This window comes from Suncus etruscus, chromosome 4 (assembly GCF_024139225.1).
Source record: "Suncus etruscus isolate mSunEtr1 chromosome 4, mSunEtr1.pri.cur, whole genome shotgun sequence".
NCBI lineage: Eukaryota > Metazoa > Chordata > Mammalia > Eulipotyphla > Soricidae > Suncus > Suncus etruscus.
The window spans coordinates 20980751-21002339 of NC_064851.1; the positions used below are offsets into that span (position 1 = coordinate 20980751).

The following is a 21589-nucleotide window of genomic DNA, read 5'->3' on the forward strand; positions in this document are numbered from 1 at the left end:
TTGGGGTGCTCATACATGCACTCACCAGGAGTCACACTATTTTAAAGGCACATAGGTCATGGTTCTGGCATTCACGGGAATTTGAAGCGATACTTGCACGTCTTTTTAGTGTGGTGCTTGCCAAAGGTTGCATCCCTTTAGCTGCCTGATTATGGCTGGAAACTGCTTGTGGTGCCAGGGATCCCAGATGGCGCTGCCAGGCCCAACTCCATGCATGTGTAACACTGAAAACTGGAACTCTTTTTTTTTGTTTTTTTGTTTTTGGGTCACACCTGGCAGCGCTCAGTGGTCACTCCTGGCTCTGTTCAGAAATCGCCCCTGGCAGGATTGGGGGACCATATAGGATGCAGGGGTTTGAACTGTGGTCCTTCTGCATGCAAGGGAAATGCCTTACCTCCATGTTATCTCTCCAGCCCCAAGGAACTCTTCTTTTTTTTTTTTTTTTTTTAACTTCATTGATTGATTGGTTTCTGGGCCACACCCAGCAGTGCTCAAGGGTTACTCCTGTTCTAAGCTGAGAAATTTCCCCCTGGCAGGTTGGGGGACCATATAGGATGCTGGGAATTGAACCAGGTCCCTCCTGGTTGGCCGGGTTGGCCGTATGCAAGACAAATGCCCTACCACTGTGTTATCTCTTCAGCCCCAGAAAAGTGGAACTCTTGACATAGATTTATCAGGCATGATCTGTAAGGCAATTCCTTCCACCCCAGGTCCAGATCTTTTTTACTCCAGTTCCCACTCTCTGTCTCCCCTCCTGAAAGGGGTGGATGGAACATAGACTTGTCTTAAACAAATGCCTCCTTTGTTTTTGTTATTTTTGTTGTTGTTGTTGTTGTTGTTGTTGTTAGGGTTTTGTTCTGTTTGAGGAGTTCACACCTGGTGATGCTCTGGGGTTATTCCTGACTCTGGACTCAGAAATTAACCCTGGTGGGCTCAGGGTATGGAATGCTGGAGATTAAACCTGGGTCTACCACATGCAAGGCAAATGCCCTCTTCACTGTACTATTGCTCTGGCCCTTGTATTTTGGGCCAAACCTAGCTGTGATCCAGGCTCTGAGCTCACATCTCCCTGGCCAGAATGAGGAAATGGGTGGGAGCTTCTGGCCTCATCCCATCTGGGGACACTGGCCAAGGCCTACTCTGGAGGTACAACCTGGCCCCCTGGCCTGCTGGCTGACTGCAAGAAGGAAACGGTTTCCTGCCTCCCACCCAGCTCCTCCTGACTGGAAGATCTAATGTACGCTGACCAGGACCAAGTACTGCTCCCAAGACTGGGGCCCAGCACCCCCACTTGGTCATTCTTCCTGGGAGCATCTTTGCCACATCCACCATTCGCATCACAAATGTTGGAGCAGCTTGGTACTGTGCTGGGTGAGCAGAAACTGGCAGAGCAGAAAAGACCCTTGTCTCTGTCTTCCTAGAAATTTTGGGGGGACACAGAGGGTTTTTTAAGGATCACAAACATGGCTGCATAAGAACTATGAACAGAAAGTAGATAGAGAACAGAGGATTTTATCTGTAATCTCGGTAGACCTCAACTAGAACTTTGACAAAGCAACAGCTGGAGTAAAGGCCCTGGGCAGGTAATAGAGGGAGGCTCAACCTGGTTCCATCTCCAGTACTCCATAAACTCAGTTCTCTAAGCATCTTTAGGAGTAATCCTTAAGCACTTCCAAAGGTGACCCAAACATCCCCTGCAAAATGAAAATAAAAGGGGGGGGGGGGTTTGGAGTGATAGCACATCAGAGAGGGCATTTGCCTTGCACACTGTGACCAGGATTTGATCCCCAGCATCCCATATGGTCCCCCAAGCATAGTCAGGAGTTATTCTTTAAGAGCAGAGCCAGGATTAACCCCTGAGCACTACTGGGTATGGTCCTAAAAAAAAGAAAAGGGACTAGAGCCATAATAAAGCAGGTAGAGCATTTGCCAAGCACATGGTGGGCTTAGGTTTGATCCCAGGAGGGCTTAGGTTTGATCCCGCGGGGTGTGACCCCCCCCCCAAAAAAAAGAAAGAAAAAATGCCAGGGGAATTAAAAAATGCAGGGATTGGAGCCAGATCCTGGGAAAGGGAAGGAAGGAACCTTGGGACCACAGGATGGGACAGGAGCTAGCCGAAGGCAGGGAGCATACCCCAGTCATGGAAGGAGAATCCATCCCACTTCCCCCAAGAGGCACCAGCGCCTTCCTACTAAGCCCAGGTCTGGGGAAAGGCTCAGGAGGTGGTAACTTTGAATTTGGACTTGGATCCTCCTTGCTAAAGATGTGCCTGGGGGGATATTTTGGAGCCAAGGCCTGGATGTCTTTATGTAGCTTGTGGGCTCGAAGAAATAAAGTCCTGGCCCGTGGACTATGGATCATTTCTGGGAGTTTTTCTAAGAAGAAAAATCCAGGTCGGAGAGGCCAGAGTGCACCCAGGCTGGGAGAAGCAGCAGATTGGCAAAGCAGCCTTCCTAGCTGACTAGGCCTCATAAGGCTTGCTGGGGACCAAGATGTGGTGGAGACAGAAAGGAAACAATCCGACTTGCAAAGCCCATCCTGGCGGGGACCGGCCGGGGCGCCGCCCCCAAAAGATACTTGGAGCCCCAAGAGCGCAGCGTGGCGCCCGGGCTGCGGCGCTCGCGTTAGGACCCAGCAGATTCTAACGGGACTGGAGGGCGGGCGCTGGCCCCATCGGGGGGCCCGAAGGGGGGCTCGGCGCCGGCCAAGGGGCGGCTCTGGCGGACTCGGGACCGAGCTGGGCGGCGGAGTGACCCGGACAGGTAGGTAGGACTTTGGAGGGGGTCCCCAAGTCGCTGGCCAAGACGTCGGAGTGTCCCCCCAAAATAGAGAATGTTGCGCTCTGCAGAGACCCCTCCGATCTTGGGGAGGGGGTGCACGCCCAGGACCCCCTGAGTGGATGCTGCTTGAGGCTGCTTGGAAAGTTTTGGGGGACACCTAGGAGGATGCACGCACGCTGGGAAGGGAAGAGGCCTAGTTTTTGGGGGGCAGCTCCGAGGGGCTCCCCAGCTTTTGTTCTCCCGAGAAGTTGGGATGTGGCCAGCGGGGGTTTTGGGGGACAGAGACAAAGAGATGAGAGACCCGAGAGCAGAGTAGAGCAGAGCGCCCTGGCTTCTGCTGCTGCTGATTGATTGTTCCCAGCTGTGGAGCCCACATCTGGTTTCTCCCAGCGGCTGGCCAGGCCCTCTCCTCGACGCTGCACGAAGTGGGGGTGCTTCCCCGCCCGACCCCTCTGGGGATGGAGGGGGGCAGCCGGCCTTCTTGGCATGTCCGAGACTCCCCCCATACTCCAAAACTCCTACAAGTGCCTGGAGATGCGATAGCTCTGAAGGGTCCTTGATCCCAGCACCTCTCACTCCTTGCAATTCAGTCTCTTTCCCAGGGGACACCCTTCCCCTCAAAAATACTGGGGTGCTGTGTGCCAGAAAGTCTCCAGGCAGGGGCCTGGAAGCCTCAGAGGGGTGCTGGGGACAGAGGCACCTGGGGAACCTGAGGAGATCCTGTCAAGCCGCTGCTCACTGAGCAGCTCCCATTTATTTGCCTGGCTATAGAGATCAAACCAGGGGATAGAGGCACGGTGGGGGGAGGGGGTCTCCTAAGTCCCCCTCATCTCCCTCAATCTACTCTCCAGGGAGGAGACAAAAGGTTGGCAGAGCCAGCTGTCCCTACCTATGGGCCACTACTCCAGCAGGCCACAGCTCTCCAGCTTCCTGGGATGGAGGAAGTGGAGAAGGGGCAAGAAGTCCTAGGTCCGGAAGGAAGGCAGAACCATGCCAGGCTTCTGCTCATTCTTTCCTTCTAGATTTCCTGAGGGGTCCCTAGTGTGGGCCAGGTGGGGGTACAGCCAAGTTAGACCCCCTCCCAGGAAGCCATGTGGAAAAGCTTCCTCAGTGGGGAGCTTGTGGTGGGCAGCAATGATGAAAGAAGAGACAGACAGAGGCTGGATGTCCCAGGAGCTCTTGCACTACATAAAGCAATGGACCCAGGCCTCCTCCAGACATGCACAGTTGTACACGCAGCCTGTGCCCCTGGGGTGGGAGACAGCTAGCATGGTTCACTGCCTGCTCAGGCTCCTCCCTGACACTTCCTGCAGCCACAGACAAGCTGCTTCAGTCTGGGGCCCTGGTGCAGACCGCCAGGTTGGGGGAGGCCTGGCAAGAGAGGAATCTTCTGGGGGCTGGGAGTCCTGCCCAGGCCTGGCTGCCCTAGGGGGCCCAGGGATAATTGGGAGCAGGTGGTGGGCTTGGCAGAGGCAGTGGCGTCTATGGTACTGGCTGAGCAGAGCTGGGGGCTTGGAGCTGAGCCTGGGGTCAGTGCGTTAGATGCCCACGGAGGTGTCGGGTCAGAAGGCAGCAGGCATGAGTGCTGGTGGGAATTAAAAATATCTGCTAGGGCCAGGACAATAGTACAGCGGGTAGGGCACGTGCCTTGTACATGGCCGACCCGGGTTGGATCTCCAGCACCTCATATGGTCTCTCCAAGTCTGCCAAGAATGATTCCTGAGTGCAGAGCCAGGAATAACGCCTGAGCACTAATGGGTGTGGCCCTAAAACTACTTTATGTATATAATGTGTATATATATATATATATATATATATATATATATATATATATATATATATATATATATATATATGGGGCCAGAGCAATAGCACAGGGTGTAGGGTGTTTGCCATGCATGCGGCCTTTTGGTTTGATCCCTAACATTCCATATTTACACATCCCCCCATCCCCAAGCCTACCAGGAGTGATTCTTTTTTTTTTTTTTTTTGGCTTTTGGGTCACACCCGGCTGCGCTCAGGGGTTATTCCTGGCTCTATGCTCAGAAATCACTCCTGGCAGGCTCAGGGGACCATATGGGATGCTGGGATTCGAACCACCAACCTTCTGCATGCAAGGCAAATGCTTTTACCTCCATGCTATCTCTCCAGCCCCACCAGGAGTGATTCTTGAATGCAGAAACAGGAGTAACCCCTGAGCACTGCTGGAAGTGACCCTTAGACACCCCACAAATAAAAAATTCCTGCTGAGTTAGACAGAGTACAGCAAGGAGGGCACTTGCCTTGCATTCTGCCAATCCCATTAGAGCCTCAGCAACACATATGATATCCTCCCACAAGCAGTCAGGAGTGATCCCTGAGCCTTCCCTCTCTCAATTAAATTAAGTACCCCTGAAATGTGTGTGTGTGTGTGTGTGTGTGTGTGTGTGTGTGTGTGTATGAGAGAGAGACAGACAGACAGAGACAGAGACAGAGAGAGACAGAGAGAGAGACAGAGACAGAGAGAGAGAGACAGAGAGAGAGAGAAGAGATATCTCAACGGGCTGAGAGTATGCTTACCTACAGAAACCCAGGTTTGATCCCTGGTGCCACATGGCACATCCCCAAAATGTCTCCATTGTGCAGAGCAGTGGGGGACTGTCTGCTATACAAGAGCTGCCCAGAAACAGGTGGGAGACCCATGTCTCTCAGATCTCAATACCTCAGGGACAGGAATTAGGGATCCCAGTATGAAGGGCCCCCTCCAAAATGCTCCCCCATCATAGTCACACACACCTGCCAGCCTCCCTGTGTGTTCTGACTACTTCCTTTTCCAGGCTGAGTTGGGGAGGGGGTGTCTGCAGTCCCAGGGTAGTGAGCCTGGGCTGCAGCTTGTCCCCTCCACCCCAGCTGCCCTCTGATACTGGCCCAGCCCCCTCACAGTGTGGCCATGAGAGCTGTAAGCCTCTACCTGCTTCTCCTGCCTGGTAAGTGGGGATGCCCTTTCTGTGGGGTGGGGTGGGGTGGGGTGCGTTTTTGGGGTGAGAGCCAGCCCAAACCCACTGCTGCTCAGTTCCCAGGGTCTCCTGCACCTTAGACTGGAGTGCCAGCCCTCCAAATCTGAACCCTTCCCTTGTCTTCCTCAGCAGCATTCCAGAGAGTAGCCCAGACTTAGTCTGGGTTTTTCTCTCACTATCCCTAATGGAGCACCCAGGAGGAGGGGCCACCCGTAGGAAGTTTAGAGACCTGGGCTTTGTTTTGTTTTTGCTTTTAATCTGTTTGTAGAGAGGGACTGCACCTGACAGTGCTGTATCCCCAGTTCTGTACCAGGAGGTCACTTTCAGCAGTTCTCAGAGTTCCATGAGGGCTGAGGATTGAACCTAAGACTCTAGTGTGCAAACCATGTGCTTCAGTGCTTGAGCCATTTTTCCAGAGACCTGGTTCTAGGACCTTTTTGTGGTCCAAACATTCTGTAAGATCTTTTTTTTTTTTTTTTTTTTTTTTTTTGGTTTTTGGTTTTTGGGTCATACCCAGCTATGCTCAGGGTTTACTCTTGGCTCTGTGTTCAGGGGTCACTATTGGCTGTGCTTAGAATGGTTGCTGGGCAAACTGGGGGTGGCCATGTGCAAAGCTAGTGCTTTCCTCACTGTATTAGTTTTAGTCCCCATCATGTACAACTTGACTTGGGGTTTGTTTTTGTTTGTTTGGTCATACCCAGCAGTGCTGAGGGCTCATTTTTAGTGCTATTGAGGAACTATATGGGTGCTGGGAACTAAACTGGGTCAGTCATGTGTAAAGAAAGTGCTCTACCTACTTCAAATCCCAAATCACTTCAATCCCAAGGAAGGAAGGAAGGAAGAAAGGGAGGAAGGAAGGAAGGAAGGAAGGAAGGAAGGAAGGAAGGAAGGAAGGAAGGAAGGAAGGAAGGAAGGAAGGAAGGAAGGAAGGGAGGAAGGAAGGAGAGAAAGAGAGAGAGGGAGGGAGGGAGGGAGAGAGGGAGGGAGGGAAGAGAGAGAGAAAGAAAAAAAGAAAGAGAGAGAGAAAGAAAGAAAGAAAGAAAGAAAGAAAGAAAGAAAGAAAGAAAGAAAGAAAGAAAGAAAGAAAGAAAGAAAGAAAGAAAGAAAGAGAGAGAGAGAGAGAGAGAGAAAGAAAGAAAGAAAGAAAGAAAGAAAGAAAGAAAGAAAGAAAGAAAGAAAGAAAGAAAGAAAGAAAGAAAGAAAGAAAGAAAGAAAGAAAGAAAGAAAAAGAAAAGAAAGAAAGAAAGAAAGAAAGAAAAAAAGAAAGAAAGAAAGAAAGAAAGAAAGAAAGAAAGAAAGAAAGAAAGAAAGAAAGAAAGAAAGAAAGAAAGAAAGAAAGAAAAAGAGAAAGAAAAAAAAAAGAAAGAAAATAAACAAAAGAAAATGAAGGATCTGGGGCCGGGCAGTGGCGCAAGAGGTAAGGTGCCTTGCCTTGCCTGCGCTAGCCTTGGACGGACCACAGTTCGATCCCCGGGCGTCCCATATGGTTCCCCAAGCCAGGAGCTCATAGCCAGGAGTAACCCCTGAGCATTACCGAGTGTGACCCAAAAACCAAAAAAAAAAAAAGAAAATGAAGGATCTAAATGATAGTCTAGCAAATAGGGTGCTTCCCTTGCATGTGGCCAGAGTTTGGTCTCCAGTATCTCCTATGGTCTCCTGAACATTTTGGGGTGGGGTAGGTCACACCCAGTTACATTCAGGGGTTACTCCTGGCTATGCACTCAGAAATCGCTCCTGGCTTGGGGAACCATGTGGGATGCCGGCAAGGCAGACTCCTTACCACTCTGTATCACTGCTCTGGCCCCATGGTCTCCTGAACATTTCAAGGAGTGATTATTGAGTGCAAAATCAGGAGTAATTTTGGGTGTAGTCCAAAAACTGGGAAATGGGGGAGAGAAAATGAGTTTACTTTTCCTGGGTATTAATTTTTTGTTGTTGTTGTTGTTGTTTGGTTTTTGGGTCACACCCGGCAGTGCTCAGGGGTTACTCCTGGCTCTACACTCAGAAATCACCCCTGGCAGGCACGGGGGACCATATGGGATGCCGGGATTTGAACCACCATCCTTCTGCCTGGAAGGCAGACGCCTTACCTCCAGGCTATCTCTCCATCTCTCCGGCCCCCTGGCCATTAATTTCTTTTTCTTTTTTCTTTTCTTTTCTTTTTCTTTTTTTTTTTTTTTTGTTTTGGGCCACACCCCGCGGTGCTCAGGGGTTACTCCTGGCTGTCTGCTCAGAAATAGCTCCTGGCAGGCACAGGGGACCATATGGGACACCGGGATTCGAACCAACCACCTTTGGTCCTGGATCGGCTGCTTACAAGGCAAACGCCACTGTGCTATCTCTCCGGGCCCTGGGTATTAATTTCAGTAGGTCCTGAGATATGGCTCAAAAGGACCGAGAACATATTTTGCAATCAAAGTTCAGGTTCAGTTCCAGCACCACATGGTCTCCCAAGCACCCCCTAGCACTGAGCTGGGGGACAGAGGGAGACTACAGTTAGTAGGGCACTTGTCTTGCATGCGGCCAACCAGGATTCAATCCCTGGCATCTTTATGGTTCTCCTAGTACTGTCAGGAATAATTCCTAAATACAGAGCCAGGAGTAACCACTGCTGAGTATCTTGAAGTGTGATCTAACTCCTTCCCCCAAAAATCCAGTACTGAGTTGGGATTAGCCTTCAAACACCACCAGGTGTGATCCCAGATCAAAATATAGCTTAGTTGTAGGCCCCTGGTCCTCCAGGAATTCCCTGGGGTCCTCTACCCTTGTGTTCTGCCCTCCTGTGCAGGCCTGCTGGCTCAGGGCCAGTACGACCTGGACCCGTTGCCTCCATTCCTGGACCACATACAGTACAACCAGTACAGTGACCAGGACCAATTCGGTGAGGCTCTGCCTGCCCCTTGCTTCCTGTCCTGCACAGTCTCAGACCTGAGTCCTCAGCCTGTAGCTGGTTTGGGGGAGGAGGTTGGGAACCTCAGGGATGTCTCTGACTCGGTCTGTGACCTCACTTGCTTTGGAACTGGGAGCTAACCTGCCTCCCACCCATTTCACATTCTTTTTTGTTTTCAGCCAATTCAGACTACTATGATTATCAAGGTAAAATGTGGGGAGACAGAAGGGATGGGGGCAGCTGGATGGGGAGCTCATGGAGATCTTCTGGGGAGAAACAGGTCCCCTTCTCTTTATTTCCTGTTGCAGAGGTGACTTCTCAGTCCCCCGAGGAGCAGTTCCAGTCCCAGCAGCAAGTCCAGCAGGAAGTCATTTCAGCACTCACCCCTGGTAGGTTGCATGTCTGTCACCCTGGGAAAATGGAAAACTTTGCCCTGGCTAGATGCCTCTCTGATTTTTGCTGGCCCTTGTCCCAACTCCAGAACCAGGGAACACAGAGACGGAGCCCACGGAACCTGGGCCTCTGGGTAAGCACTGCCATGGGCTTGAAAGTTGGGGTGAAGTGGGGGTATGGTACTGTTGGAGCAGAGAGAGCCAGGCCTTGGGCTCTGCAAGTGGTGGTGGAACAGACAACAGACTTGCCCTATTTTAGGTCTTTTTAGGGACTCTGTACAGGAGCTGTTGCAGTCTCCCCAAGGGCCAAAGCATGTTCGCAGGCTTCCTGTCTGTCAGGGGACTAGGCAGATGAGATTAGGCAGGTAAAGCGTACCTGCACGCCCTGTGCCATCTTAAGCCAAAAGCATGAGAGATGCCAAAGCATTAGCTTGGGCCAGAATCCCTGACCTTGTGTGTAAGCATTGGCGAAAGTAAGAATGAAGCATGTGTCGATATGTGTGCTGTTTCTGTGTGTAAACTAATGTTTGAATAGTTGCTGTCTCCATATGTGGCTGTGAGACCACACACAGAATATCTTGTCTAAGATCAGACAACAGGTCTAGAGCACAGGCTTGGCGTGCAGGGTCCCAGGTTCAGTTTCCAGAATACATGGTCTCCCAGGCACCACCTGGTATGGTTCCCAAACCCAATTACAGGAATTTGGGGATGGTGGTGGTTCAGTAGTGGGGCACTTGTCACAAGGATGAATCATGTCGATCCATCCTGACAATACAAATACACAGTAATCAGGGCTGGGGCCAGACCTCAAAGAATTAAGCTTTGGCTTCTGTGCCTGCATTTCATGGTTTCTCCTGCACCTCTGCATGCGATCGATCTCCAGGCTCCCTGTTGGCCATAGCCTTTGGGTACTACCATGTGGGGCCCCAAACAAAAATAAAATGCAAATGAAAAACAAAAATTAAAGGCAAACAAAATCAGGTAGTTTAGCCATGGCACCTGTGTTGGGGATGTGAACACACGTGCAGAAACAGGCAGGATTTGAGAGGTAGGTCTCCAGATCAGGGCCCACTGTGGGTCCCTGATCTCTGATCCCACGTGTCACCCAGACTGTCGTGAGGAGCAGTACCCATGCACCCGTCTCTACTCCATTCACAAGCCCTGCAAGCAATGTGTCAACGAAATCTGCTTCTACAGGTGTGCCGGTGTGGGGCAGCCAGCAGGGTGCGCTCCAACAGACAGGGCCGGGAGGGGGCAAAAATGAAGCAAGAACCCAGGTCTGGCTTGGGGGTGGGGGGCTGGACTCCCCTGCCAGGGCTTGTCTGGATTCTCCCAGATTCTGATAAGCCCATAGCTGACACCTCCCACTCCCCATTTCCCCAGCCTCCGCCGTGTGTATGTGGTCAACAAGGAGATCTGTGTCCGCACCGTCTGTGCCCATGAAGAGCTGCTCCGAGGTAGGAAGATCACCCCCACCCTTCCCTCCCTCTCTCCCATGTTTAGTACCCTTATGTTCTGTGCCAGGCCACTTTTGGGGATCCTAAGTCCTGAACGCAAGGGGGTGCTGGGATGGGGTTCCCACAGTCCAGCCCCCTTGACCTCTGTTCCTTCTTGTCGCCCCCCCCCACCACAGCTGACCTCTGTCGGGACAAGTTCTCCAAGTGTGGGGTGATGGCCCTCAGCGGCCTGTGCCAGTCAGTGGCAGCCTCCTGTGCCAGGAGCTGTGGGGGTTGCTAGGGTGCAGCTGGCACCCCGAAACCTGGACCCTGAATCCGGGGTCCTCAGGCCTGGCCTGGCCTGACCTGGTGCTTTCCTCCCAGCCCTTCCTTCCTTGTATTCTATAAAGAGGCTGCGCTGGTCCTGGGTTTGCCTCAGGGGCACCACGGGGCCTAGGCCCGGCCCTGCCTCTCAGTCCCTCTGTGGGGGTCCCCCTACGTCCCCACCCTGAGGTAGACTATGCCCCTCAACCCAGCTGGTCTGCTTGGATTTTCTATAGTCCCCGGGGCATCGGCCATCTTGGTTTTACATAAAATTAAAAACCAGTTTTTACAAAAGTCATGGAATCCCCTTCTCAGTGGAGACCCAGGGAGGGAGGCGGGTGCCTTCATAATTGTGGTCTGACTCACAGAGGGCTCAAGTGCTTGAAAACCCCCAACCCTGAGGCTTTGCGTGTGTTTGTTTGTGTCTGGGCACCCTGTGGCTTTGCGTGCGTGCGTGCGTGCGTGCGTGCGTGTGTGTGTGTGTGTGTGTGTGTGTGTTTGTGCCTGCATGTCCACATGTACCTCTGTCCTGCCTCAGGCCCAGGGTGCATTGCTCCAAAAAGAGCCTGAATCAGTAATACCGGATGAGGGCCTTATTCCAGTCCCCACAGGAAGGTATGTGAGGCCCAGGTTTATGGGAGGCGAAGTGAAGAATGTGCGTGGTCAGAAGCAGAGATGACAACGGTTCCTCCTCCTAACCCTGCAGGACAATTCTGTCCCACAGGTCAATGGCGGGTTGTGTCCACCTCATTTAAACACTTGGGAGACAGCCCAGAGACAGGAAGTCTCCCAGCCAAGGGCCAAGCTAGAAATGGCTGAGCTGAGACAAAATCTGATGGGGGAAGGTAGGGAGGAGTAAGGGGGCTGGGATTGGCGCTGCATGGGAGAAATGTCACTTCTCTTTGGGGGGACAAGCACCTTCCCAAGCATCTCCTTAAAACAACCTGGAAGGGAGCCAGAGAGATAGTTCAGTTGTAGGGAATTTGCCTTGCATGCAGCCGATCCAGGATGGACGATGGTTCAAATCCCGGCATCCCATATGGTCCCCCATGCCTGCCAGGAATGACTTCTTGAGCGCAGAGCCAGGAATAAACCCTGAGCACTGCTGGGTGTGACCCAAAACCAAAAAAACCACCTGGAGGAGCTGAAGAGATGGTACAGCAGGTAGGGCATTTGCCTTGCATACAGCCAACCCAGAGTCTAACCCCAGCACCCTATATGGTCCCCTTAGCACCACCAGGAGTGACTCTTGAGTGCAGAGCCAGGAAGTAAGCCCTGATCATTGCTGGGTGTGTCCCAAAATAAAAACAAAACCAAAAATAATCCACCTGCTCCGCGGAACAAGGCCCATATGGGGTCTCCCTGCAGCCTGGTGAACTGTGCTGACGAAAGGGTAGACAGCCCAGAGGAGGGCCATAGAGGCTGCGAGCAAAGCGGTGTGTGCCCTGAGATATGTTCTCCAGCTGAGCTTCAGGGTGGTTATCAAATCTTTACCCCTAATCCCTTTTGAGTGTCACCTGTATCCCCTCCAGTCACCTTCCCAGAGGTGCTGAGAGCAGCAAATTCATAGAAAAGGACACGTTAGGCATCAGTAGTTTGTAGCAAAAGGAGTTTTGTTACAAAAATCCAACAGCTCTGAACCATTAACATTATAAAAAGGTACAAAAATACATAAACTCTGACCAACTCTCTGAACTAAGGCTGCAAAGATCTCTCCCCTGCTCCTTCCCATGAGACCCTGCTCCAAGGGTGCGCCAGAGACACAGGACCCCGTACCCTAGTTCCCCTCAACTACTTTTACAATCAGCAGTGGCTCCTCCCAGGAGGGGTGCAGAGGTGAGGTGGTGACCACAGATCTGAGGGGCTCTCACTGACCAGATGCTAGCCAGCTGCTGTGGGGACAGACACATCTGGAGCCCGACCTTTCTACACAGTCATCCAGCTCCTCAACCCAGCTAAGCACAGGGGCTGGGAGCGGCACGGGCTCTGTGGTGGTTCCTGCCGAGGCTTCTCTCGGATGCCAGCTGAGAAGAGGCTCATTTCTCCACGGGGTTGAAGTGCGAAGAGAAGGTCACTGAGCTCCTCCGAAGCTCTTGCCGCAGCTGCTCCTTCAGTGTAGACACCTGGAAGAGAAGGCCGTCTCACCTGATGCCAGACAGCTGGTGATGCGGGAGTGCTGAGGGTTTCTGGGGCTTACTCTTGCCACTCAGTGTGCCCCGGGGACCATGGCACCCACTTATCCCTCTGGCTGGCACTCCAGCAAGGTTGGGGCCACCGAGGCTCATCTCTGGGACTTTGGCTATTGTGTTGGTGGGAAGCCCCTAGGATAAGCATCCCTTCTACTCTGGGGTATCGGATACTGGGATAATCCAAGCTTGGAGCTAATGAGTCCTCTTGGTTTAGAATAAAAAATCAGAAAAGGAGCCAGAATGATAGCACAGTGGATAGGACGTTTGCCTGCATGCAGACAACCCAGGTTCTATCCTTGGCATCCCGTTTGGTCCCCCAAGCCTGCCAGGAGTGATTTCTGAGTTTAGATTCAGGAGAAGCCTCTGAGCACCGCTGGGTATAGACCAAAAGTCAATAAAGCCATTTCAAAATAGCTCTGATGGTGACAATACTTGACACCACTTGACAGAGTGGTGATAACACCAAGCCCCACACTGGTGTCAGCTTAACCCTGAGAGGCCACCCTTTTCTCCAGTGCCACCACTGCTTTCCTAGCAGTCCACCCCGCATAGGAGTCCTGCTGGTCTGCAGCCCCTGGAGAGGGCCCGAGCCCAGCCTGAGTACCTGCTCTTCCAGCCCACGCACCCTCTGTCTGTGGGCCCGCTCCCGGGATTCCAGTGTACGCTCCGTCTGCACCTGGGCACTGCGTAGCCGCTCCACTTCCTGCTGCAGTTCCAGCTGGGAGGGGCTGTGGTTCTGCTCCAGTTCCACCACCTGAGCCTGTAGAGGGGGCACTGGTCAGGGGCTTGGTTATGTGAGTAGTCAGGGGGATCTGAAGATCTTGTGTGTGCATCCTGCTCTGCTGCTGTGCAAATCCCAAGTAGGGGCTCCCTGTCACTCCTACTTAAGCAGGTGAGGGCTTACAGGTGTCCCAGACACAAGCAAACATATTTAAGTACAGAGATAGGCCTTGCTCTTCAAGCCCCTAGAACATGTATCTCACTTGCTTATCTCTGTTTCTTTGCTTGCTTATTTCCTGTCTGGAGAAACCCATGTTCTCTCTCCAGCACGTACTTTTCTGTTTCTCCCCCTCACATTTTTCTAAGTAAGCTATATAAAAAAATAAATAAATAAAACTACTTGCTTCACACACATAAAAATAAATACAGTGACAGGCACACAGGCATAAAAACAAGCTTGTGAGCACTTGGCCCATGTTCAGATAAGACATATGTGGATAGGAGCAGTAGTAGGGAGCTTGCCTTGCACGAGTTCAACCCCGAAATGGTCCCCTGAGCACCACCAGGAATGATCCTGAGTGTAGAGGAAGGAGTAACATCTGAACATCACCAGATGTGACCCAAAAAGCAAAAAAAAAAAACAAAAAATAAAACCAGGGGCTGGATCGGTGTTGCAGAGGTAAGGCGTTTGCCTTGTATGCAGCTGACCTAGGACAACCATAGTTCGATCCCCTGGTGTCCCATATGGCCCCCCAAGCCAGGATCAAATTTCTGGGTACACCTGAGCATCACCTGGTGTGGCCCCCCAAGATAAAACCAAAATATTCATATGGATGCATGCATATGCCTGATAGCCTAGCCCTACAAGAAATTACTAGGACCCAGATTTATGAGCCACATTCCTAATCAGTCAAGCCATACCCCATGATTCTTGTGTGCCTAAGAACACTTCCATGTCCACAGCAGACAGAAAGGCAGGCTCGATTGCAAACAAGACTTGGGCCTCTTTTCTCTCCTTTGGGGAGGACCCTTCCTCCTGGGACCTGGCTCTGGGCCACTCCTTCCAAGCTTCGGGTCTCATGGGTTCATGGCTGTGGGTGTGGCCTGACTGGCAGCAGCTCCCAGGACAGCCTGGCACTAAGGATGTGGTGGGGGTGGGGTCTGGGCTGATTGTGCAGGACCTCCAACAGCTGGATCTGCTTCTGGGCTTCCGCCAGCTCCTGCTCAGCCCCAGTGAGTGTATGGTCCAGGCGGCCTTTCTCGGCATTCAGCCGCATGGTGTCCTCATGGCTGCGAAGCTTCTCCCGCTCCACCTAGTCAGGGAAAGCCCCAAGGGTTCAGGCACCAAGAGAGGGGAAAGGGGGATGAAGATAAGAGGCAAGAGGACGGGGAGGCCTGAAGACACGAGACCCTCACTCTTAGGCCATCCGATCGGGACTGAGGGTCTTGAGCGCTCATAGAAAATGAAGGGCATAGCCCACCTTCTCCAGGGTCCTCTTGAGGGCTGCCCGGTCCTTCTCCAGCCGCAGGGCTGACCGTTCCACCTCCCGCTTCTCAGCCTCCAGTTGGGCTAGGGCATGCTGCAGGCTGCTCAGACGCTCCTGCAGCCGCCGCCGCTCCTCCTGCAGCTTCTGCACCGTGTTCAGGGCCGCTGCCTCACCCTCCTGCCGCTGCCGCAGCACCTGGGACAAACAAACAAGGCCCAACGAGACCTCAGTACACAGCTTGAGCTGGGGCAGACGGTACCAGACTGCTGTACCTACTCTAGAGTTGGAGCCTTGCTACCTTCAAGGTCTCAGTTTCCCCTTCTGTACTAGAGTTATAGATGGAGTGAACCCTGCCTTCTTGGGGGGATACTAGGCTTGGGAGAGGAGGAGATATGGAGGTGGGAAGTCCCTACCCCAGGTCTGGGACTGCCCCGGCCCTTACCTCCTGCAACTGCTGCAGCTGGCCCTCAGCCTCTGCCCGCTGCAGCTCCAGGTCAGCCAGCTCGCTCCGCATGGCCTGTACCTGCTCGGCCAGCTGTCCGCTCTGCTTCCGCGCCTCAGACAACGCTTGCTTTGTGGCCTCCAGCCGTTCCTAGAAGAGGGGGGCTGATGATGCCGGCCTGTAAAGGGCTTCCCTCTATTCTGTACCTCTGGGCCAGGTTCACAAGCCTTTTAAGACAGGTACCCATCCCACCTGGAGGGAAAGCTCAACAGGCCTGACCCTAGCACCTGTCCATTTTCTGCATCTAGAGGAGACCATTCGGATCCCTGCTCTTCCCCCATTGAGCTGGGGGTGGAGCTCAGCACTTAATCCTGGCATGTGTGAAACCCTGAGTCCAATCCCTAGCACTCACATAAAAAAAAATTAAACTCCAACTCTTCTCCCCATTATTCTGGTATCTGGTTTCTCCAAGCCTATCTACAAAGGCTTGTTCTAGTAGGCTCAGGCCCTCACCAACCTCCTCTCAGTGGCTGATGGGTTCAATGAATAGCTCCGAAGTTATTCAACTGATGGTCACATTGGCTGGCTTCCCACCCAGGTTCTTCAAGCCTGCTCCTATTGGCTAACTCTCGCAAGGCAGAACCTGGAGTATCTCCATACCTGGAGCACTTGGCGGTCATGTTCACAGGCAGTCAGGGTCTTCTGCAAGTGCAGATTCTTGTCCTGGGTGCTGGTGAGGCTGGCACTGTTCTGGGCCAGGGTCTCTGTGAGTCCCTTCACCTTGTCACGCAGGACCCCTTCACTCTCCTCCACCTTAGCCAGAGCCCCACTCAGACGTCCCACTGTCAGCTGCAGAGTCTCTGCCTTCACCTCACTGTCTGCCACCTGGCAGAAGGACAGGGCAACTGTTCTGTCATGTACACCATCAGCCAAGCCAGCCTTAATCCCGGCCCTCCCCAGCTATCTGAGTCCAAGTCAGAGACACTTATTAGGCCCATGTGCACCTACTAGGCTAGCCAGATGGAACTCTGACCCACTCTCAGGTAAAGCCCTAATGCTACAGCCTCTTCTGCCTCACACACACCCCACAGTCTCTAAGCTGTGGAAGAGGCAGAGGTCAAAAGCTGCCCATGTTCTGGCCTCCAGAGTGACTTTATTCAACATCCCAGCTAGAGCTGAACTTCCCAGAAGCCAAGGCAAAAAGGGTCGTGAGTGAAATCAGCATCTCTTATCCAAAATGCCCCTTGTGGGCCAGAGATAGCACAGTGGGGAGTGCGCTTGCCTTGCACACAGCCCAACCCAATTCAATCCAATCCCTGAGACCACATATGTATTCTCTTAGTGATCTACTTGCCCACCTGTGAAACAGAGATGATGCCAATTCTTGGCTTCTGGGGCTATTGGCAGCACTGACCCTTCTCAGTCAGGCCCCATGCTCAGAAGGCCAGACTATACAGGGAGGAGCTCACCTGTCTCTGCAGAGACTCCACCCGCTCCTGGAGGGCCTGGGCTTGGGCCTCCCGATCACTCAGGCCCAACCGGCTGCGCTGCAACTCCCCCTCCAGGGAACGCCGCTGCAGCTCCAGTTTGATGGTGCGGCTCTCTGAAGCATCCAGTACTTCTTTTAGGCGCCTCTTGTCGCTCTCCAGTTTGCCCTCGTTGGCTTTCAGCTTGCTGATTTTATCCTGGCCAAAGGGGAAACCTTGGTCCCAGCTCTCCAGCCTGCCACTCTCCCTCCCTCCAGCTCCAGAGGAAATGGGGCACTGCTTCCCTGTGGCCTGGCCAATCACAAACTCTGGGACCCTGTGGGCTCCTAAGAGGGTTCCAGGAGCATATGCCCTTGAAGGTGAGCCAACTGAGACAGCCCTTCATGCCGTCTTTTTTTTTTTTCCTCCTCAGTGAATTAGGTCAGGGCTAATTCTTGGCTGTGTTCAGCTATTGCTCCTGGAGGGGTGCTGGGCATTTGTAGTGCCCAAGATCAAACCCAGGTCAGCTTTGTGCAAGACAAGAATACTGGGGCCAGAGGGATAGCACAGTGGTAGGGCATTTGCCTTGCACACTGCCGACCCAGGACAGACCCAAGTCTGATCCCCCCACCCCCGCAATCCTATATGGTCCCCCGAGCCTGCCAGGAGCAATTTCTGAGTGCAGAGCCAGGAGTAGTCCCTGAGCACCACTGGGTGTGGCCAAAACCACCCCCACCACCCCCCCCCCCAAAAAAAGGAAGACAAGAATCCAACTGCTGTACTATCGCCCCTTTCCTGTCTTATTTCACATCATGTATGGGGTTTGCTCAATGACAGGGGTGTAAGGGCACCTACGCCTGAGTGCTCAGAGTCTGGGGGAAGATGTGTGTAAGTGTTGTGTCCCACTCACACGCAAGCACAGGGGTTACATGTGTGAGCCCTGAGCTGAGTCAGCAGGAGCCTTGGGCCTGCCAAGCTTCAGGGGCTGGTGCTCTGCTCTGGTCTGCTCCACCCACCCTCCACCCCCCACCCCCACCATGGGCTCAGGCAGGTATGGAGGCTGCCGAGGAGTGTAAAAGCCAGACTGCAATTCCTTCCGTTCCTGGAACCAGGCGGACCAGGGGAGATTATAACAACACCACCCGACCTCTCCAGGCTTGGCCTCTCTCCCACCCTGTCAGAACCCCGACTGAGCCATGCAACACTCTACTCTGGCTCCTGCCCAGCATTGTTCCTCCCAGCCTCCTTCCAAGGCTCCTGCAGCTGGGCCCACAGCCAGAGCTGGAGCCACAGACACAACAATCCAGCTCAAGCTGGGCCTGGAGCCAGAGGCAGGGGTGGGCTGGGGGCAGAACTGGAGGGCCAGGGGAGGACAGCGGAGAGGAGGGGGCAGGGCTCCAGGCTCTGAAAGTCTAGACTGTTATCACCATCAGGGCCTGTGTTTCCTGACCCAGATACAAGTACTTGCACACATGTACCCACCCACACACGCACATATACACATGTGTGTGAATATCCACCTGCCCACACACATAACTCTCATCTCCACCCCCACCCAAGAACTCGCCTCTGTGGACAAAGGTCCTTGAAGCATCTGGAGTATAATCTTTGGCAGATGCTCACAGGCCTTCCCCTTATAGATGTAGGAAATGAGAAGCTGGCAGGCAGAGAGGAAGGACCAGGATTTGAATCCAGGGCTATCAGGCTCAAAATTTCAGGCTCAGGGGCCTGAGAGATAGCACAGCGGCGTTTGCCTTGCAAGCAGCCGATCCAGACAGGACCTAAGGTGGTTGGTTCGAATCCCGGTGTCCCACATGGTCCCCCGTGCCTGCCAGGAGCTATTTCTGAGCAGACAGCCAGGAGTAACCCCTGAGCACTGCCAGGTGTGGCCCAAAATCAAAACAAAACAAACAAACAAAAAAAAAATTTCAGGCTCATGCCAAAGAGACAGCTCAAAGTTTTGGGCCACATGTTGTGCACATGGGAGGCCTGGGATCTGATCCTCAGCGGGGGCCCCAACCAACATGCCACAAGTGACCCCCAACCTCTCAGGGAGCACCACTGAGTATGCTCTCAATCTGCCCCCAAAATGTGTAGCCTCCTACATCTATTGCAGGGGGAGTGTCCAACATTGTGCCTGCAGAACCATGTGGGATGGCATGACCGTAGAGCATGCATGATGGACAGATACGTCAGTTTCCTGTGTGCCTGTCCTGGATGGCTATGAATGAGGTTATAAATAGCCAACGGCCTTTGGCACAGAACAGTTCCCCAATGCTGCTCTTTAATCTGGCATGGAGCTAGGAGACGGTGAGGAAAGCAAGTGCTGAGAGAACCAGCAGCCAGAAGCAGTGAAGCTCACAGGACTGAGACCCACTCAGGATCACACAGGGTTGTCACTCCACAAGCCCCATCTATCATCACGCATGCCTCATGCCTACTTGGTGGGTCCGGAGCTCGCTCTCGGCAGCCTGCAGGCTCCTCTCCAGGGTGGTCACTCGGTCCAGCGCTGCCCGGCGTTCCCGCTCGCTGCGTCGCACACCTTCTTCCTGCAGAGCCAGCTCCGCCTGGGCCCCACTCAGACGCCCGTCCACACTGCGCCGGGCTACAGCCCCAAGCAGAAGTGTCAGACTTCAACCAGGCCTTGGGACAACCAGCCTGACCTCCCTCCACCTCCAACCCTGCAGGCGCTGCTTCTCTGGTCACGGAGGGGACACTGGTTTGGACCTAGGGGTAGGACAACCAAAGGGGAAGTCCTGGCTCAGGACAGTGACCACGTGGGAATAGAGCATACTCCTGCAACAGCTTCTAGTTTTGCAGTGAGGCCCAAAGTACAGACCGACCTTCCTCGCTCTCCGTCACTGCCTTCTGCAACTGCCTTGCCCGGGAAGTGGCGCTGTCTCTCTCAGCCTCCATCTCAGCTAGCTGGCGACTCAGGGCACTCGACTGAGTCCGGAGTTCATCCTGCAGCCCCCAGCATGGAGGGATAGGGGAGACCCCGTACTGACAACCTGTACTCCACAAGAGGTCCTCGGCCACCCTTTCCCTGGCTGACCCTTCACATCCAGTCTCACCCGCTCCTTTTGGGCACTCCGCAGCTCCTGCACGAATTCCCGGAGGGCTCCCTGGACCGCTTCTAGGTCTAGGTCAGACGATCCCGGGGAGAGGACGGTTCCTGGGGATGGTGGCTCAGACCCAGGACTGCGTTCCAGGGCACTTGGGCTGCTGAGCCCTTCTCGGCTTCCTAAAGGAAAGAGACTTAGCCAGGGAGCAGCCAATGGCCTAGACTGGTGCCTGAGATTCTAGGGTCTCACTCTGCATCTCCAATGCCTAGAGTACAAACTGAGCCCTACTGACCACTCCCCACTGTCCACTACAGCCCCACGTGTGATTTGAGCCACACCCAGCGGTGCTCAGAGGTTATTCCTGGCTCTGCATTCAAAAATTGTTCCCAGGGGCAGAGAGATAGCACAGCAGTAGGACATTTATTTGTCTTGCACACAGCCAATCCAGGAGACAGTGGCTTGAATTCCAACATCTCATATGGTCTCCTGTGCCTGCCAGGAGTAATTTCTGAGCACAGAGTCAGGAGTAACTCCTGTGACCCAAAACCCACCCCCCAAAAAATCTCTCCTGGCAGGCTCGGGGGACCACGTGGAATGCTGGGGATAGAACCCCAGTCGAGGGGCCCGGAGAGATAGCACAGCGGTGTTTGCCTTGCAAGCAGCCGATCCAGGACCAAAGGTAGTTGGTTTGAATCCCGGTGTCCCATATGGTCCCCCGTGCCTGCCAGGAGCTATTTCTGAGCAGACAGCCAGGAGTAACCCCTGAGCACCGCCAGGTGTGGCCCAAAAAAAAAAAAAAAAAACCCCAGTGGAGTGCATACAAGGTAGACAAATACCCTCTCCCTCTCTTAATTCTAATCCTTCCATCATTCTTTTGTTTTGTTTTGTTTTGTTCTGGGGCCACACCCTGTGATGCTCAGGGATTACTTCTGGTCATGTGCTCAGAAATTGCTCCTGGCTTGGGGGACCATATGGGACGCCGGGGATCAAATCATCCTGGGTCAGCCGTGTGCAAGGCAAACGCCCTACTGCTGCATTACTGCTCTGGCCCCCTTCTATCCTTCTAACCCTAAATCTAGCATTCCTCTTTTATCCTTCTCCTAACCCTCCTAACTATATATATATATATTTTTTTTTTTGGTTTTTGGGTCACATGTGGCAGCGTTCAAGAGTTCCTCCTGGCAGAGGCTCGGGGGACCATAGGGGATGCCGGGATTCAAACCACCATCCTTCTGCATGCAAGGCAAATGCCCTACCTCCATGCTATCTCTCCAGCCCCTATAGCCTCCTTTTATCCTCCTCCTTCCTCCCTTCCTTCCTTTTTGCTATTATTGCAGCCTCAACACCCTTGAGTTTTGTGAGTACTTTAATCTTGGATATTAGCCCATTGTTAGGTGTATGG

The 21589-nt window shown here is 53.2% G+C and overlaps 2 protein-coding genes across 2 annotated transcripts in view; one reads left to right on the forward strand and one right to left on the reverse strand.

Moving 5' to 3' along the window:
- The first annotated feature begins 2619 nt into the window (after positions 1-2619).
- Positions 2620-11112, forward strand: MFAP2 (microfibril associated protein 2). The gene is made up of 9 exons (XM_049772125.1): positions 2620-2762; positions 5670-5746; positions 8565-8657; positions 8846-8872; positions 8975-9055; positions 9148-9192; positions 10168-10255; positions 10442-10515; positions 10692-11112. The coding sequence occupies exons 2-9, from the start codon at positions 5710-5712 to the stop codon at positions 10793-10795; spliced, it is 549 nt and encodes a 182-aa protein (XP_049628082.1). The 5' UTR covers positions 2620-2762; positions 5670-5709; the 3' UTR covers positions 10796-11112.
- A 1505-nt stretch (positions 11113-12617) lies between these two features.
- The window catches only part of CROCC (ciliary rootlet coiled-coil, rootletin), a 52466-nt gene continuing 43494 nt past the window's right edge, over positions 12618-21589 (reverse strand). Inside the window, exons 28-37 of the mRNA XM_049772147.1 lie at positions 20197-20366; positions 19966-20086; positions 19564-19727; positions 17126-17341; positions 16317-16541; positions 15657-15806; positions 15209-15409; positions 14909-15040; positions 13612-13767; positions 12618-12941 (exon numbers count right to left, since the gene is read on the reverse strand). Of these exons, the coding sequence (XP_049628104.1) occupies positions 12855-12941; positions 13612-13767; positions 14909-15040; positions 15209-15409; positions 15657-15806; positions 16317-16541; positions 17126-17341; positions 19564-19727; positions 19966-20086; positions 20197-20366 (1622 nt within the window). The 3' untranslated portion in view covers positions 12618-12854. The remainder of the gene's footprint in view (positions 12942-13611; positions 13768-14908; positions 15041-15208; positions 15410-15656; positions 15807-16316; positions 16542-17125; positions 17342-19563; positions 19728-19965; positions 20087-20196; positions 20367-21589) is intronic.